Below are 19860 nucleotides of genomic sequence, written 5' to 3'. Positions count from 1 at the left end.
AAATTGCTGTCTATGGAGGCGTAAGAAACCTCTCGGATTTCATCAAAAATATCTTAATTTATGTTCCAAAGATGAATGAAGGTCTTACGGTTTTGGAACGACATGAGCGCGAGTAATTAATGACAGAATTTTCATTTTTGGGTGAATTAACCCTTTAAGGATTTAAGCATGCATGCTCATTTTCCCTTTTTTACATTTAGATTACATTTTAAAAACACTAATAACTTAAAAATAGTGTTAACTGTAATCTTCAGCAAATCTCAAAATGAAAATCCATTCTTCATACTGTACATTATAATGTTATTGTTTACCAAAACTAAAATGATTAAAATGGTTTTCAGTAACTTAAAGTGTAAAATAAAATAAAATATAAATATTAGATTAAAAATATAAACTTAAATTTAAATGCCTTGGCAACTAAATGAAATAAGTTAAGGTCAAAGTACTAAAATTACTAAAACTGAAATAAAAATACATTGAAGCTAAAAAAAAGGAAAAAAAAAAAAAAACACTAATAAAAATGACATTGTAACGAGCAACTAAAAATGAAATAAGAACTGAAAATATAAAAAATTAAAGATATATAATATTAATAAATACTATAACAGTATATAAATAATACTATAAAAAAGGCCTAAATTTACTTATAGCATTTAAAACAACCAATTTTATGTTTAGGGATTCAAGTTTTAAAATCTGTAGTAACATGAAAATACTTGTCAGCTAGAATTTTAGTAACAGTGCACTACTTCTCAAGACTAGTGCTTCGGGTCTTACATTTATGTAGGAAGCGTTGATGTAGTCTGAGTCAGGAACACCCTCCAGAGAGGTCAAATGCACCCTAGAATGATCATCTGAGAAAAAATGTTGGAAAGACAGAGAAAAATTACAAATACATTAGGAAAGGAGTATAATAATAAGCATTAGCATTAATGTTTCTATTAAAGCCATTTTCACATTAGGAACTCTTTTGCAGGCCTTGTAACTCTGGTAAAAGCATGCTTTATCAGCTCTGGTTTGGAGATAAATTGTGGGAAAGCCTTACAGGGCAGGATGTTGACATATCTGTTCTTCTCCTTATTCTCCTCCTTTGAGGCAGCATCACATGAGGCTTGAATGGGACATACAGGCAACGCCTGCAGAAAAAAAGAAACCAATCCTACAGTTCAACTAGGCTGAAAGCATTGACAGGGACCATATACACCAAAAGCACAAATGTATCTGCCTAAGTGCGCTCTTTTTGAGGAAATTTTATGTATTTAAGATGGCATATGCGTCAATCCAAAGATGGTGAAATTTCCAATCAGGACGATTTGTGAATCAGACCACTATGGTTGCATGTTTGTTTGTGCACCTACGTTGAATTCTTCCCGGAAGAGTTTATTGTCGTCGGCCATTCTGCGGTTCATCTCCTCCTCAAGCTTGTCGACAGGAAGGGGCGGGTACTTCCTGTTGGTGCTAGGAGAGCGAGCCAATAGCGGCACACTCTGAAGTTCTGAGACAGTACAAGGAAAAGAAGCGTAAGGAGCGGAAAAGTAACATGAAGAGGAGAAAGATATATAAATATATATATTAAAAGACAAAAAACGAAAAAAATTTTTTTTTTGAATGAAATATTTTAAGAATGACTTGCAATTTGTCCTTTATCCATGTTGTGTACAGGGCAACCAACAGGGGGCAACACAGTACAATTCAAGGTAAAATGTGCTTCACAAATCACTCAGTCAAGAGGTAAAATAAAAAAATGACACTAGTAGTGCTTCAAACTTATAAACCAAAAAACGTCCTTTACTGTTAAACTTAATATGTTCGCTTCTTTAAAAGACAAACGTTTCCAAGAACAGTCACAGAAAGACACAAGTACACTCTCTTATTCCTACCTGTGTCGTCAGCTCTGCCATTGGTCAGGCGGAAGGAATTGGAGTGGCTCCCTGCCTGCTTGTACTTCTTAAACCTGCCACAACGAAGCGGAACAAAAAGCCAATCATTACCATGGTAACTGGACAATTCAGCCCCGTGGCCCCCCGCTGGCATTGTGGGTTTCCTAATGAATGGAGCTTTCTGAATGCTTTTTCTCATCTGTTCTATTACGATTGTGCATGTGTGTGCTGGTTCTTCTATGCTCTAACTGCTTGTAACTTTGTTTTTTGAGTTGAAATCTAGGCTATGAGCACTTTTTGTACTGCATGAACAGTTGAAAGTTTCTGAATACTGGGACTCACCTGAGCATGTACAGGACGATGATGATAAAGACAATGACCAGCAGAGAGGACAGGGCAACCATCACCGCCATGATCGCTGTGTCATCTGAGTTCAGAGGACAAAATGAGTTGTTGAATTGCAGTTACAAATAAGAAATAGATTTAAAAACATTAGCCAAAGGCCACCCAAAAATTAAAATGAGTACTTCACCCAAAAGTAAAAAACCCTCAAGTTGTTCCAAACCTGTATGTTAAGCTTTCTTCTGCTGAGTACAAAAGAAGATATTTTGAAGAATGTGGGTAACCAAACAGCTGATGGGACCACATTGACTTCCATAGTATGGAAAAACAAATAGTAAGGAAGTCAGTGGCAACCGTTCAGCAGAAGAAAGAAATTCATACAGGTTTGGAACAACTTGAAGGTGAATTGGGCATTTTCACACATATGGATCATTTGTTTTGTTTCGAAACAGGGACTAAATTTGTTTTAGCATTTTCTTCTGGGTTCGATTTGCTTTCACAAGGCAACATTTCAAAGCGTACCAAAATGTGTTTATGCAAGTCACATACGAGTACAACTGTCCTCTTTTTGGTCAGTTTTCTCTCAGCGTCATCCATCAAAATGATTGAAAAGTTAGCTCCATGAGCTTATTGTGGCTTTATTTGTAACTGGCGAGACACGCAAACGCTATACGAATGTAGCCGTCATTCCCGCTGTTAAATTATATACTACATTCGTATTAATAAACTCAAATGCATTCTCTCTGGATCTCCCAGTGCTGTCTAGTAGGTTAACTGTGTCGAGACCATATACAAATGTTATAATGCAGGAAGAGCTGAAATCAAGGCTTTGTCAGGACAGCATTCTTGCACAACATTTTAAGATGAAGAGGCGCTCTTTGGTTTTCAACTATGGTAACTAATGTGCTCACTCACTGACTGACTCAGACACTACTGCTTTTTATATAACACCATGCTTTCACATCTCAAGCGAACCGCTCCAGAGTTCATTTGAAAGCGTACTCAGACTCGTACAAAGTCTCGATATGCTTGTTTGATCTGCTTTTGTTGCGCACCCAAGTGTGATTGTTGTATTCACACCTGCCCAAACGAACCGCACCAAGGGGGACAACGTACTAGTGCGATTCAACTGAACTAAATGAGGCAGGTGTGAAAGCACCCTTAACGCTGACAGAATTTTCATTTTTAGGTGAACTATCCCTTAAATACTAAGTATTTTAATGTGTCCTTGTTACATGTTACATGTAATTACTATAGTAATAACCATAAATTAGGCATAATTACATGCAACTAAACCTAAACCAATCCCTAATCCTACCCTAAACCTATAGTAAGTACATGTACTTAATTAATATCACTCAGTACTTATATATGTATAATTACATGGTAATAGGGACACTAAAATAAAGTGTAACCCTAAGTATATTTTAGTAATTATACTAATACACTACCTATCAAAATTTTGGGGTCAGTAACATTTAAAAAAAGAAAGAAAAGAAATTAATACTTTTACTCACCAAGGATGCATTAAATTAATCAAAAATGACTTACATTTATAACGTTACAAAAATATTTCAAATAAATGCGGTTATTTTGACATTTCTATTCAAAGAATCCTGGAAAAATAAGAATGATTTCCACAAAAATATTAAGTAGCAAAACAACAGAGATGTTACTTGAGCAGCAAATCAACATATTAGAATGATTTCTGAAGGATCATGTGAAACTGAAGACTGGAGTAATGACGCTGAAAATTCAGCTTTGCCATCACAGGAATATATTACATTTTAAAAATACATTACAATGGAAAACAGTTAATAATAATAGTAAAAATATTTCAGAATATTACTGTAGCCTTGGTGAGCATGAGAGACTTCTTTTAAAAACATTAAAAATGGTACTTTAAAATGGTACTGTATAAAAGTATATAACAAGGTATATTAATAGTAATATGATTGTTTATTTCTAATTATTTAAATATGTTATGCAAAATATGTTGTATTATATTTTCTTTACTTTTATCATATTAAAAAATAAGATATTTTGTGTGTGAATGTTTTATTTACTATTTTAAAATTTAAATTGTGTGACATAATTAACACTATGCTCCTTAAGATACAGGTAATAGCCATTTAAAAACCCATTTCGGTTGACCACTAGTCGATTGTGTCCAAACTTTTGACTGGTAGTGTATAAGCAATTCCTAACAGGTTGTGTAGTAGATGGTTACTAATAAACTATAGTAAAAGCTTCATTCTGCAAGCAAATATTAGTGAAAAGTAAAATGGCTAACAGAAACCTACCTTGCCCTTCATCACCTTCATTACATGAGAAAAACAGAGAGAGAGAGAGAGAAAACACAAAAGCAACAGATTAAAGAATGACAGAAAACACTGAAAAGAGTAAACAGTTCTTAACAAATAGTTTTAAGAAAGAACAGATCAATTTCCTTTGAAATTAACAAAAATGCAAATGATACCTGGAGGCTTGCTGATGTCAGCTGTGGTAACATCCGTAAACTGAGTGTCTGTCTCAGGCTCTGAAGAGGACTGAGTGGGTGTCAGATCAGGTGTAGGGGTCTCTGCTGTAGTCAAAACTGTAGTCTTGAAATCTCCGGTGGTGAGGGACGGGGACGCAGCAGATGGGGTTGAGGGGGCAGGTGGTGCCTTGGTAGGGACGAGCACAGTTGGAGGGGGGACTACAGGAGGGGCTGTGGGAATCTCTGGGTTCACCACACCCTCAGAGTCATTGGATCCTGTCGTTGCAACAAGTTCAGGGGACGGTGCCAAAGATGGGGTGGCGGATGGGGACGCCTGCGTGACTATGATGTAGGGTGACGTGGGAGGAGGGTCTGTAGGTTTGGTGGTCAGGACTGCACCTGAGACGGAGAGAGATTTTAAAGCTTTAAAAACAGATGCAATAAAATATATATTCATATAACAGACTTTCATAGACCATTAATGCCAAGTTGTACGGTACAGTTTGAGGTTAATTAGATTTTATTTTGAAGAAATTCTATCAGTTCTATCAATCAAAGAATACTGAAAATACAAATGTATCATGGTTTCCAGTGTTGGGGGTAATAGATTACAAGTAACTTGAGTTAAGCAATCAGATTACTTTTTCAAGTAACTAGTAAAGTAACACATTACTTTTTCAATTTACAACAAAATATCCAAGTTACTTTTTCACATCTATTGACTGACAGCTCTCCTGTCCCCATGTTGAGAGAAATAAAGTGCAGAGGCATTGTGTGCAAAACACATGATGGTTATTGTAGTTCTAGACTAAACGTAAACATGCATTTACTCATCTCACTTGCACAAAAACATTCAGTATTCCTCAAAATGAATAAAAACAGTGAAATGCAATCTCAGAATTTTAGGCAAACCTGTAATAATTAACTATATTAAATTACACAAATATACTTAATGGATTTAATCTCACTTTATTAACCAGTGTCTTTGCTGCTGACCTTCAATGATCCAATTCAACCAGACCAATAAACAAAAATTACTTTTGTATCCTATTCTTCTTTAATCCAGAATTGCAGCAAAGCTAAAAGGTTTGTTTGAGCTGCGCCCTCTTCTGTACAGGTGCAAATATGCATTTTCTTCATCCTGAGGTTTATTCAGTTCACTTTTTGGTTTGGTTTTCATAAAAAGTGACTAAGTAATGCAATTAGTTACTTTTTTTAGGTAGTAATGCAATATTGTATTGCATTACTTTTAAAAGTAACTTTCCCCAACATTGATGTTTCAACAAAAATATTAAGGAAAACAACATTGTGATAATAAATGTTTTTTGAGAACATTTTAGAATGAATTCTGAAACTGACTGGATGATAAAATAAAAAATATATAAAATAGCTATTTTAAACAGTAATAAAATGACAATATTACTGTTTTTTTTTTTTATCAAATACATGCCACCTTGGTGAGCATAATTAACTTAATATTCCAAAAACCTTAAAAATCTTATCAAACCCAAACCTCTGAACAATATTGCATGTCCAACAGAAGTTTGGAATCTCAATGCTAACAGTGAACTTTGAGTATCTCACAAAACAAAATTAGGTGTGTGAGAAAGTGCTCTATCCTCAAGGCAATTCCTGAGTAATTTTCTGGGCCTCAAGTTTTTTTTTTTACATTTTTTGTGCTGTTGATTGATGGATTGCAAAAGATCAACTTTGTGTACTTTAAAAAAGACGTGTATGTAACTTCCTACATCAATAACTGATATGAATATTCCAGATTAAATTCAGTTTATTTCAATTTAAATGAGCTGTCATAATAGCTTACAGAAAGATTTGACTCACAAGCCAAGATCAATCTGGGGTAAAAGTGACTTTGCAGGAAATGCATCATCACCAAAAAAAATAACCAAGCCTTCTTAGTTTGTAATTAGTTTTTCTAATCGAGGAAAGGTGACTGCACTAACCAAAGCTTTTGTGTGTCAAAAAAGTGCCTTACCTGAAGGGTCAGGGAGTGTCTGGGCCGTGCTGAGGGCCACAAAGGCCACATGGAGTAGCAGGAGCAGGGGATACACACCCATACTGCCCTGAAACGGAGTAGACACACAAGCCAAAAGCAATCTATGACATGTTTTAGTCTTATAAATGAGCACTACTTCAAAATATCGGTAACACTTTACAATACGGTTCATTTGTTAAACATTAGTTAATGGATTAACTAACATGAACTAACAATGAGCAATACATTTGTTATTTACTAATCTTTGTTAGTGTTGGTTAATGAGAATACAGTTGTTCATTCTTTGTTCATGTTAGTTCACAGTGCATTAACTAATGTTAACAAGCTTTTAATAATGTATTAGTAAATGTTGAAATTATTAACAAAGATTAATAAATGCTGTATAAGTGCAGTTCATTATTAGTTCATGTTAACTAATGTAGTTAACTAATGTTAACTAATGAACCGTATTGTAAAGTGTTACCAAAATATCTCATATTAATGGCAGTATAGAGACGTTTTGGCAGGGATCGTCCCCACTGGGAATTGTTGCATTTGTCAAATTAATTGTTCAAGCTTGGTACAAGCTGTTCTGATGGAGGTGGAGTTAAGAGACTTACCTGAAGAAACGAAACCTGCATCACTCACTCATTCGCACAATGATCTCCTGTAGATGACAGAAAGAAAAGCAGAATTTATTGTTAAAACTCAGCAACAACATTATTTGCATCTAGAATATCATACATTTATCACATCTTTCACAAAGGAATGTCATTGAGGAAAGATGATGCAATTGTTTTAATTAAATGTTTTAACATTTAATTTGTAAAATAAAAGACATTAAGATAAGACACAATTATAATCAATTACTTTTTTAGTATCAAATTTGATATTGGATAGTAAAATTTGACTAGTATTGGTATCAACAACTGATTTTTATTATTGTGATAAACCATAAATAAAATTAAAATGTCATTCATAATGTGTGCACAGCCTCTGTATTGAGACAGAAAATGAGTCAGTGCTCTCAGACTAACTCAACAAGCAGAGATTTGAAGCTCATGCCATCAATGTGACACGTTCTGATTAGATTTGGTTTTTAAATTTATGAAAACAAACACTCTCTTTCTCAAAACAAATAAAATTAAACAAATTACTGAAACGGATTCATCATGGCAATTTGGAAAAACCTAAAAAGGAATATCCAGCGCCCTCACTTTTACAACTCTACACATGATCCAGGCAAATGTGGCGCACATGGCCATGTATCTAGACAATAGCAACAAATACTAGACAGAAAACATCCAAGTGTCTATTCATCCAACAGATTGCCTGCGGATTTGGTCCGAGGGGATTACGCTCTTAGTTGTGAGATGGTTTGATGTGAGGAGTGAAAATATAATCACAGCATCTGAAGCCAAGAGCCTGAGGGTAGCAGGCTGACCGCTAACCCGTGCTGTAATCTCAATGGTGTCTCACTGACTAAACTGTGATAATCCTAGTGCCAATCTAAAAGGTCAGACCCTGAAATAATCCAGCCCGTCTGCCACTCCTCAAGCAAGAGCATCCATGGTACTGCTGCTCCTCAGATGGGCCAATCAGCTTCCACTGGCCTCTTAGCAACGCCTGACATCCAAACATCAGCAGACCCTGCCCAGTAATCCTCCAAGAGATTTCGATGGATCACCAAGAGTCAGTTTGAGCTGCTTACATGAAAATTAATAACTACACCACAATTGCGATGACATTACATAAAGAAACCTTTCATATGGGAATAGCTCACCCAAAAAATGAAAATTGTGTTATTTGCTCACCCTCATGTTGTTCGAAACTCTTACAGGGCTCAACAATAAGAGTTCTGTCTGCCGGCCAAGTGGGGTCAGTAGTTCAGATTTGTATTTGCCCTGCCAACATTGTCACTGGCCCCAGGACAAAAACAATTATGCATATTATACAGTATTTGTCAGTAAATATGTCTAATTAATATTTAATAAATACTTATAATTACATGTTTTCATTTAATAAAGCATTTGATTCTTGCCATCATATTTTTCCTACTCATTTGTGGTGCTTGCAACTAGGGATTTTTTATTTTGGTTCAAATAGAGATTACACTTCTCTCACAATTCTGAACAGACAATTAAAAAAAACAAAAAAAATCAAACGTAATTTACTGGAGGTTCTGACAAATTGTATATTGCTGCAGTTTAATTAATTTCAATTAAAGGTGCCCTAGATTCAAAAACTGAATTTACCTCAGCATAGTTAAATAACAATAGTTCAGTACATGGAAATGACATACAGTGAGTCTCAAACTCCATTGTTTCCTCCTCCTTATATAAATCTCATTTGTTTAAAAGACCTCAGAAGAACAGGCGAATCTCAACATAACACCGACTGTTACGTAACAGTCGGGATCATTAATATGTATGACCCCAATATTTGCATATGCCAGCCCATGTTCAAGCATTAGATAAGGGCAGGACGTCTGGATGTGCACAGCAGAATCATCAGACTAGGTAAGCAAGCAAGGACAATAGTGAAAAATGGCAGATTGAGCAATAATAACTGACATGATCCATGATAACATGATATTTTTAGTAATATTTGTAAATTGTCTTTCTAAATGTTTCGTTAGCATGTTGCTAATGTATTGTTAAATGTGGTTAAAGTTACCATCGTTTCTTACTGTATTCACGGAGACAAGACTGTCATTATTTTCATTTTTTAAAACACTTGCAGTCTGTATAATTCATAAACATCTTCATTCTTTATAAATCTCTCCAACAGTGTAGCATTAGCCGTTAGCCACGGAGCACTATCAAACTCATTCAGAATCAAATGAAAACATCCAAATAAACACTGTACTTACGCGATTAGACATGTTGCATGACGAACACTTTGTAAAGATCCATTTTGAGGGTTATTTTAGCTGTGTGAACTTTGTTTATAGCCGTTTAAGGCAAGCACGAGCTCCGTGGGCGGAGAGAACGAGATTTAAAGGGGCCGTGCTGCATAAATCGGCGCGTTTTTTAATGATGCCCCAAAACAGGCAGTTAAAAAAAATTATATATATAAAAAAAAAAAACTATGGGGTATTTTGAGCTGAAACTTCACAGACACATTCAGGGGACACCTTAGACTTATATTACATCTTTTGAAAACATGTTCTTGGGCACCTTTAATTATTTAAAAACATTGGTTTGAATTAATGATTCAGTGACTCGTATACTTCACTTGTTTCATTATTGGATGAATCAGCGTTTTTTGAAAGAATCTCATGAATGAATTATTCAATGACAAATACATTTTTAACAGTCACTTGTTGCCACCTACTGGTGTAATGATGTTGATACAATCATTATTTGAAGTGCCAAGGCATACGAGTGGTGGCATACATTTCCGGCTCATATTTTTGGACGTTTTTTCTTTTTCGGCAAAAAAACAAAAATGACATTTTTAGCCAATAATTTCAGGCGGTCGAAATTTTGTTGCATCCTTCCTTGCTACACTATTAGTATTGATCTTAATACTAGTATTATTAAGGGTATGTTTACATGACAACAATATACAAAAAGTGCAAAAGTTTTTCCTTTGCATTTTTTTGCGTACAGACAACAATGTTGTCAAAATGATCACACAGATTCACGAAAATGACTAAAAATGCTGTATTATGCTGCCAAGCAAGTAGTTGGCGATGTCACTTTGTAAAGAAACACTACGCACCTATAAACTGTCACATGTAATATGACGTCACAGTTTTGACAAATTTGTGTTTTTGTTGTTTAAACTGAAATAATAATGGTCTCATTTTCAAAAACCTGCACACCGTTTTCAAAAGTTTGCGTTTTTAGACCCCAAAAACACTGTTGTTATGTAAATAAAGGGTAAATAAGGGTTGTCCAGTCCTGCTCCTAAGGGATTATAATTAACCCAATTAACTATAAAATGGCAAAGAAATTCCATAAACTTACACCGTTTAGGGTCGGTAAGATTTTTAAATGTTTGGAAAGAAATCTCTTATGCTCACAAAGGCTGCATTTAATTAATACTAATAAAAAATACAGTAAAATTGTGAAATATTATTACAATTCAAAATAACCATTTTCTATTTAAACATTTTAATATATAATAAAAAATACAAGCAGAATTTTCAGCAGCCGTTTCTCCAGTCTTCAGTGTCACATGATCCTTCAGAAATCATTCTAATATGCAACCACACAGCAACACCCCGGCAACCACTCATAATGTGATAGCATTGTGTCAGCGAGTTTTCCCAAACAGTGTCTTTATTTGTTGGATATTGTTTCAATTCGTCATGCTGCCTAAGCTCATTTTGAGCTATGAATGGCTACATGTAAATCTGTGTCCCTCCAGTGTTAATTCGGATGGAAATTCTCAGTTAGGTAACGCAAACAGCTGACCATTTCCATACAAAGAAGATACACTCACAGTAACATCCATCCCTGACAATTTAATCAAATCAGCCTCGCCACAACGCCTGTTATTCTACTGCCAACCACACAAATTCTAGAAGCTCGTTGTCAAATATAATTTGTTTAAAGGCTGAGCATGCACATGGTTGAGCATTCTTCAGGTGGAGGGCAAATCTGAAACGATTCAAGACGTTTTTGGCTGAGCCTGCAGAAATCCTTCAGATGGGAGGGACAGATGGTCTTGTCTCTCCTCTCTCGCTCTATACATTAATCGTCAGTCTCTATCTGTTCCCATCTCTCTTTCTGGAGTTGGCAGGAAAGCCGTAAACCCAAGAGAGCACATTGCTTCCTTCCTTCCTTCCTTCCTTCCGTCCTTCCTTCGCCGTCTGTCTGATTGCCTGCCAGATCTGTCATTCAGCCCAAAAGGCGCCACACCCTCACCTAACTAACACATCACGGAAAGCAAAACAGCATTTAGGAAATGTGCCAAGCTATTGCATAATTTTACTTTTAGTCAAATACGCATATGCAAGCTGCCCATCCGCTTGTTTCAGGACTGATGAGTCAGGCCTGATCATCATCTAAGCGAATTACAGAGGAAATGGCGCACCTCTAATAGATGACACCCATAATAGGGGTTTTCCTCTGAGATCTGACATCATTTATTTTTAAGTGCACAAATGGCCCGTCTCCAGCTCCACCAAGAGGCTTGTTCCTAAAGGACAAGCCTGCAGCAGTCTCACGTTCTCCAGGCAAACCAAAACACAGACTTGGGCGTGTACAAAATATCTACATCCGATAGGGAGAGTTACATCTCAATTGCATTAGCACCTCAGAGTGAAAGAGAGGTTTCATAACATGAGAAAAGCACTACCGCAGAGGTTGCACATTCCTCTCTTGCACAAATTGTTCCTGTTACAAAGTTGCACCTGATTTAAGTTGAGATAACGTTTAAAGACCTTTACAGTTCTTCTTGTTAAAGCAACAGTTTACACAGAAATTAAAATGGTTATCATTTACTCACACCATCATGACATGTCTTGAACAGATTCTCAGAGATTCTACTTCGTGTTACACGGAAGAAAAGAAACCATACAGGTTTGAACAACATGATCGTTTTAAGGTAAAGGTGATACATTCTGCATACGAAACAATGTTCTGTGAATCAACTTATAATACCGTTGTAAAGATTGGAGTAGGTAAGATTTTTTAATCTTTTTGGAAAAAAATAATATATATATATATATATTTCAGCATCATTAGTCCAGTCTTCAGTGTCACATGATCCTTCAGAAATCATTGTAATCTGATTTGCTGCTCAAGAAATATTTCTTATTATTAACATTTTGGTTCAGGATTCTTTAATAAATAAGTTAAAAAGAACTAAATATATTTCATGTAGAAATCATGTGTAAGAATGTCTTAACTGTAACTTTTGATCAATTTAATGCATCCTTGCTGAATAAAAGTATACATTTCTTTAAAAAAAAATATCTTACTGACCCTAAACATTTGAAGACTAGTGTACATTACATTTCAGGTATACATTTAAACACTTCAAAGATTCCTTGGGAATTGAACCCATGACCATGGCATTACCAGTGCTATGGTTTACTGTTTGAGCAACAAGATTTCATCCCATGGTTGAAATGAGGAAGGAAAAAACTAGGGCTGCTGGCAACTAAAGTTTTTTCCAGTCAACTAGTGGTCGCTCATTTAAAGGGTTAGTTTACCCAAAAATGAAAATTCTGTCATTTATTACTCACCCTCATGCCGTTCCACACCTGTAAGACCTTCGTTAATCTTCGGAACACAAATTAAGATATTTTAGTTGAAATCCGATGGCTCCGTGAGGCCTCCATAGGGAGCAATGACACTTACTCTGTCAAGATCCATAAAGGAACTAAAAACATATTTAAATCAGTTCATGTGAGTACAGTGGTTCGATATTAATATTATAAAGCGACAAGAATATTTTTGGTGCACCAAAAAAACCAAAATAACTACTTCTATAGTGGTGGCCGATTTCAAAACACTGCTTCAGGAGCATAATGAATCAGCCTGTCAAATCAGCTGTTTGGCGCGTAAATTAATAACATACGATTAGTTGACTAGTGGCTTAAAGGGTTAGTTGTCATATGATTTCAGCAGTTTGACACGCGATCCGAATAATGATTCGACACGCTGATTCATAATGCTAGGAAGCTTCCTGAAGCAGTGTTGTGAAATCGGCCATCACTATATAAGTCGTTATTTTGTTTTTTTGGCTCACCAAAAATATTCTTGTCGCTTTATAATATTAATATTGAACCACTGTGCTCACATGAACTGATTTAAATATGTTTTTAGTACCTTTATGGATCTTGAGAGAGGAAATGTCATTGCTCCCTATAGAGGCCTCACAGAGCCATCGGATTTCAACTAAAATATCTTAATTTGCATTCCGAAGATTAACAAAGGTCTTACGGGTGTGGAACAGCATGAGGGTGAGTAATAAATGACAGAATTTTTTAGAATTTTTGGGTGAACTAACCCTTTAAGCCACTAGTCAACTAATCGTATGTTTTTAATTTATTTTACATATATATATAAATTTAACAGTATATTCATTTAATTACTTAAATATACTGGGGGATGTAATATGTAGCCAATTCTGTGCTCAAGCGCACGCATAAAGCTTGCTGCAAAGCACCTACAAAAGTAATGATTATGAATATGTCGGGGGAAAAACAGCACAAAGAGAATTTATTTATTTTTTAATAAACTTGTGTTTTCTGAGTCAGTGTCGGCTGCAAAGATGAAGTTGACGATGTTGACTCGCCATCTCCACAGTATCCTATAGTGGACGCCTTCAGAGAGAAATGCACCTTTCATACAGATTATGTAATCAGAGAGTATTCCTTTTTTAATTTGAATTGGTTCGTTTAATAGTAGACATTTCAAGCTTTCTATAGATTTCTCATATCTGTGAGGCAAGTAGACTATACGCTGAGTTTCAGTTCATTTTTGTGACATGTTCCAGTTCACAGAGACCGAGACGGCAGAAAGCACATCCTGTTTGTTTTCTTCATTTTACAAAAACACAACATTTTGTTGTTATTGTGAGTTTACACAAATAAAAGGTGACCCCAGTTTCAAATTATGTATTACTCTTATCTGTATGACCAAAAGTTATGGAGTATTTTAAGTATGTTTCCGCTGTTATCAGGAAAAAAAGCAAGTGATTGTGTCGGCGCCTCCATGTCATGCAATTAACGCGCTATACTGGTGGATGATAAAACATCCTATAAAGTTGATTGAATGAAGGACCTGAGGTACATTTAAAGACAAGAATAGACACTCTTCTGACTTAGGCTATTAATAACTACCTATGCTAGCTAGCACAGAGAACACCTTAGCAAAACGATAACCCATTATTGCATGTGCAGTTACTTGGTCTTGAAATGCCCAAAAATGATGACTGTGATTAATTGTTCAAACCCTAAACACATATCAGAGGAGTCAAGCTTTAAATACAGCTAAACTAACTAACACATACTACTACTGCTCTCTTTATCAGTCTAACTCTCAAGCCTGAGGGCATCTCATAAGAAAATGCACTAGTAGTAGAAGACTGCCATGTTCCTCTTTTCTACATCCTTTACAGCAAAGCAAAACTGCCACAATAAACAGTACACCTATTTTATAAATTACCAACCTGTGAACAGGTGGAGTGTGCTTTATGTATGCCTTTAGAAACCACAAATTTAAGAAAATATGAGCAGCAAAGAAAAAGTCAAAGCACTCTTTATACACTGCAGTTGAGTACGGGTCAGAGAAACTGGTCCTACATCAATCTGGGCCCTATGATGACTTTCACTTTTCCCAATTCCATTTTAATGGTTTAATTACATTTTTAGAATGGTCTAATTGATCAAATTATTTTTTAAAACCACTTTAACAATAGTAAGTCCCTTTGATATATATATATATATATTTCTTTTATTTTTTTTCAGAAATTCTGTGTTGCCCGTTTAAATTTTGGTAATCAAATAAAGGCATAAAACATTAATTTAAATAACCTTTTAAAATGTAAATCAAAGATGCAACAATTTTCTGGCAAACAATGTGCTGAACAACATGAATAGTTTGAATCTGCTTAAAATTTTATTTTATTATTATTATTATTATTATTACTACTAATTTGAAAAGTATTATTCTACTATTAATATATATCACAATTTATTAAAGTTAAACTTTATTTAGCTTTTATTTTGATGAGCTGTCTTTATCCAGAAGACCTTTGAGTTTCTGTATGTACATGATATGATTTTTTTTTTTAAATAAAATGGTGAAATGTTTGTGAAGTCAACTTTAGAACGCACTTTTCTTGGGTTGCTTATGTCACGTATGCTTGACTATGTACAAGAGATAAAACCACGTCACTCATTCACACAGAGACACACAGACTTCATGTTTAAATACTCTTTTTGCACTTTAACATTCACAGACACTACAGCCCTGCTTTTGATTTATTCATCTAAAATCTGCCAAATTCTATGACATTCTGTGATAAATTGTAAATTCCATTTTGTGATTCCGTCCATGTTTTCTGCATTTAAATTACACATTTTAACAAATGTATTACTTTTTAACTGTTCTGACTGTTCTCGACCTGCCTGATGTAATATCCTGGCCAATGTGGCCCCCGACCCCAAATGAGTTCCCCACCCCTGCCCTGATCAATACAATGCCCACTGAGGTAGCAGAGAATGCTGCAATGGAGTTCCTTTCAGCAGCCAGAGAGCATTTTCTACGGAGAGATAATGGGTATCTGTCCCCATTCACAGTTTATTAATACGCTGCTCTGCACCCTGGAGGAGTGTGCAGTGTGACAGGAATAATCTCAATGCCCCTCTTCATCTCCCTCAAACTGGGACAGCCTAGCGGACAGGCAAGATGACACTGCATCCGCCGCTGTCACGAGAAGAAAACTCTGATGGTGTTTCATAACACACATATCCCACCATTCCTGCAACTTCCTGTGCACCACTTCCAGCAGCTCAAGATCAAATGATTTACTCAAGTTACCTGATTGCAAAATAGCAAAGGGAGAATTTTCATTCTCTAGTAAACACACACACCAAAAAATGCTGATCTCAAGAAAGGCAAGAGAGACTCTTAACTCAGATTAAGACAATTGACCGTGTTTGCTACTATTCCACATATTCTGTCTGGGCCATGGCTATGCCTTATTTTGTTGACTAGTTCAGTAAAATTTGACCTGTGTGAGCTTCTATTATTTCTATATTTTACAGTATTATCATTTTTACTGCATTTTCAATCAAATAAAATGCAGCCTTTGTGAGCATAAGAGAATTATTTCAAAAACACATATATATATATAATATATATATATATATATATATATATATATATATATATATATATATATATATATATATATATATATATATATATATATATATATATATATATATATATATATATATTTGATCGAAAATATAGTGTATACCACTTCAGATTATATAACAATAATTAACGTGTTTAAAGGGGTGCTATAATGCCCCTTTTACAAGATGTAATATAAGTCCCCAGAATGTGTCTGAAGTTTGAGCTCAAAATACCTCACAGATCATTTATTATAGCTTGTCAAATTTGCCCCTATTTGGGTGTGAGCAAAAACATGCTGTTTTTGTGTGTGTCCCTTTAAATGCAAATGAGCTGCTGATCCCAGCCCCCTTTCCAGAAAAGGGCGGAGCTTTAACAGCTTGCGCTTCGGTTGCTCAACAACAACAAACCTGGGCAATCTCACGCAGCCAAAATGACGATTGTCAGTAACGGTGTTCAGCCTTACACTGTTCAGACCGGAGTCAGACACCGATGGCGAGACTTTACAGAGAAGTTACAACTGTTAGAATGCATCTGGATGTTTCTGAATGGTTAGTGGATACATTTACTGTATGTAGTTGCTGTGGAGTTGATTTAACTCATTGACTTGCACATGCCCTTATTAGGGTTGGGCGATGTCCCCTAAATTGGCAGTTGACGATGTTTACAGTAAAACATCGTGATGGACGATGATATCATCGGGGGTGGGGGGTGGGGGGGGTGTACTTTAATTTTTCGTTATTATATAATTATTATTCATTATTTTACTTTATTACTTTATTTATCCCTTTGACGCGTACGATCACACCGGTGTGATTAGAACGTTCAGTGCAGTGCATCACGTGATCAATTGCCAAATTCAAATGTGCGTGTGCGCTTTGGCTGGCGCTAAACCAGAGATGGACGCGTGCAGAACTTTTCATATATCACAAATATGCAGTAATTTCAACCACATAATGTTTATTTTAGGTTTTGGATGTTTAAATACATATAAGATGTTGTGAATCCAACAGAACCTGCGGCACAAACTAACATGGCGACGCCCATAATGTGTATAGCTCAACTAACGCAATCATTATAAAGTTGTTTAAACAGCAAAACACATCCACTTTCACATATTTGACAATCGGAATATCAAATATTTCATGTTATAGTTAACAAATTAGTGAATATTTTGAATAAAAAAGGAAAACTGAAATAAAAGCAGATCATCAGTCATACAGCGCTGCGGTGTGTGACATGACAAGCGATGACGCGTCACCATGGAAACCATAAAGCGATACGTTCTAAATAATGTATCTGAAAAACTCGCGCTGGGGGGTCAGCCAGAATATTTTAAACTTAAGTGCGAAAGGGTTATTTTATTTCCCAACTAATGACTCATCCAGGCATTCCAATAGGTTGCACGTGAGGGGAATAAAAGGGGCGGAGCGGGGCGGGGGCGTGGCGGGGGCGTGGCATCTCTCACGATGATATCGTCCATTGGCACAACCCTAGCCCTTATATTAATCTTTTGTGCAATGCGTTGAATTGACCCTCGTTTGTGAAGCAGTCAACAACTTTTCCTCTTCTCTACAGCAGCCCAACATGGCCTCACCCACTTTGTTGCGTATTATTAAATCTTGGGATTTGTGATGTCACCAACCCAGGAAAAAGCTCATTGTAGTCCCTACTATCTGTTTGTTGTAGTCCTTAAAAAGTGATTTCTGTAAAAGAAAATATCTCCCTTTGCATAAAACTTTGAGCATTTTAACTTTGCAGATGTTGTTTATGCTCAAACAGCAACATTACATACTAAAACACTTAAAAAAGTGAAATCAGAATCAACCACCCCTTTAAAAAAATAGCCGTTAGCAGCATGCAAAATAGAAAAAGGCAAAAAAAATAAAATAAATAAATGGTTAACCTGAGAGTCATATAGAGATAGAAGTCATTTTGTGTTTATTTTGTTCCTTAATCATTACCACAGTATGACTTGGAATTGTGTGCAAACAAATACTGAAATCAGGGTAAACAGATACCTTTGACCCATCTGGGTGTCTGTGTGTGTGTGTGTGTGTGTGTATGGGGGGGGTTGAGTGCTTGTGTCCTGCCGGCAGTCTTGTGTCAGGGTTTCCCAGAGAATGCTCTGGTCTAGCCACATCACACACAGAGGGCAGGAAGTGGCAAAGATGAGGTCAGTATTTAGCACACAGTCAGACTGAGCCACACAGTGAGTCTACACATACAGTGGACATCCGAAAGAGCGCTTTCTCACACCCCGTGTTTCTCTCTCTCTCTCCCTCTGTGTCGACAAGGAATTTGAGGAAAAATAACTCATGTGAAAACAATAAATCGGGTCATTATTTACTCCCTCATGTAATTTCAAACCAGTATTCTTTCTTCCACAAAAGGTACAATATCCTGGCTTGGTTTTCAGTATAATTAAAGTGCATTAAAACTGGGGTTGTCAAGCTTCAAAAATTATGCAAAAATCCCCGTAAGGTTCAGGACGTTTGTATTTCTAACAAGGTTCCACAAGGTTCAGGACTTATACTTTTAAGTTTTCTAAAGCTTTGTGGCTTTTTGACAAACAGAACAAATTTGAAATCATAATTTATTGCTAACCTTCACTTCCAGTGATCTGTTAACTTTTTTGACTGATTTGTGTATGAATTTTTTTTTTTTTAAATAATAAGTTTTATAAAATCAATACAAAAATCATCAGAAGAATTAAAAAAATGTGTGAATTAAAAAAACCTTTCCTGATTTTCACTGAAAAAATGCTCATATGGAGCACTTTTATGATGCATTTTTGCTCCAATACTAATTCACTTTTTATTGTCTTGAAAATATTGGTCAGGACATTCTTCAAAAATTCACTGTTTACTTTCCATCAAAGAAAGAAAGTTATATATGTTCAAAATGTCATGAGATGTTTTTTGAGGGGCTTCATTGACTCTTACTCAAAGCAAAATAATTCACTTCCTACTGAGTGATCAAACCCGAACAGCCTTTAACTCTTACAAATGTCTTACAAATACTCCCAGGATCCTTTGCTAATTTAAAAGGGCATTCATTCAGTCTGGGCCCTTGCACTTAATGAAAGTACGGAGGAAACCAGCAGCCAAGACGCCACCCTCTCTACCGATCTGATGGCTTATCCTCTCTGACATCTGTAATTAGCTCAACTGCTTCTGACTTCAGAAGTCTCACTTCAAAAAGTCAATAACAGATGAAAAATTACTAATCATAGAAACTGGATCAGAAGTCCAACATGTCAGATAGAGTCTTTGAGTCTGTTAGAATATGTTACTATTAACTTGAGGATGCTAAAGACAAATTTAGAATTATGTGCAA

At 35.7% G+C, this 19860-nt stretch overlaps 1 protein-coding gene across 1 annotated transcript in view; it reads right to left on the bottom strand.

Annotated features, from left to right (window-relative positions):
- ptpra (protein tyrosine phosphatase receptor type A) overlaps positions 1–19860 on the bottom strand; it is a 40884-nt gene that overhangs the window by 17063 nt on the left and 3961 nt on the right. Inside the window, exons 2-10 of the mRNA XM_067375628.1 lie at positions 7315–7361; positions 6695–6782; positions 4702–5100; positions 4526–4540; positions 2223–2307; positions 1881–1954; positions 1359–1495; positions 1046–1136; positions 778–854 (exon numbers count right to left, since the gene is read on the bottom strand). Of these exons, the coding sequence (XP_067231729.1) occupies positions 778–854; positions 1046–1136; positions 1359–1495; positions 1881–1954; positions 2223–2307; positions 4526–4540; positions 4702–5100; positions 6695–6782; positions 7315–7335 (987 nt within the window). The 5' untranslated portion in view covers positions 7336–7361. The remainder of the gene's footprint in view (positions 1–777; positions 855–1045; positions 1137–1358; positions 1496–1880; positions 1955–2222; positions 2308–4525; positions 4541–4701; positions 5101–6694; positions 6783–7314; positions 7362–19860) is intronic.

The sequence above is a fragment of the Chanodichthys erythropterus genome, chromosome 22, assembly GCF_024489055.1.
Source record: "Chanodichthys erythropterus isolate Z2021 chromosome 22, ASM2448905v1, whole genome shotgun sequence".
Classification (NCBI taxonomy): Eukaryota; Metazoa; Chordata; class Actinopteri; order Cypriniformes; family Xenocyprididae; genus Chanodichthys; species Chanodichthys erythropterus.
This window is presented reverse-complemented; position numbering and strand designations above follow the sequence as displayed.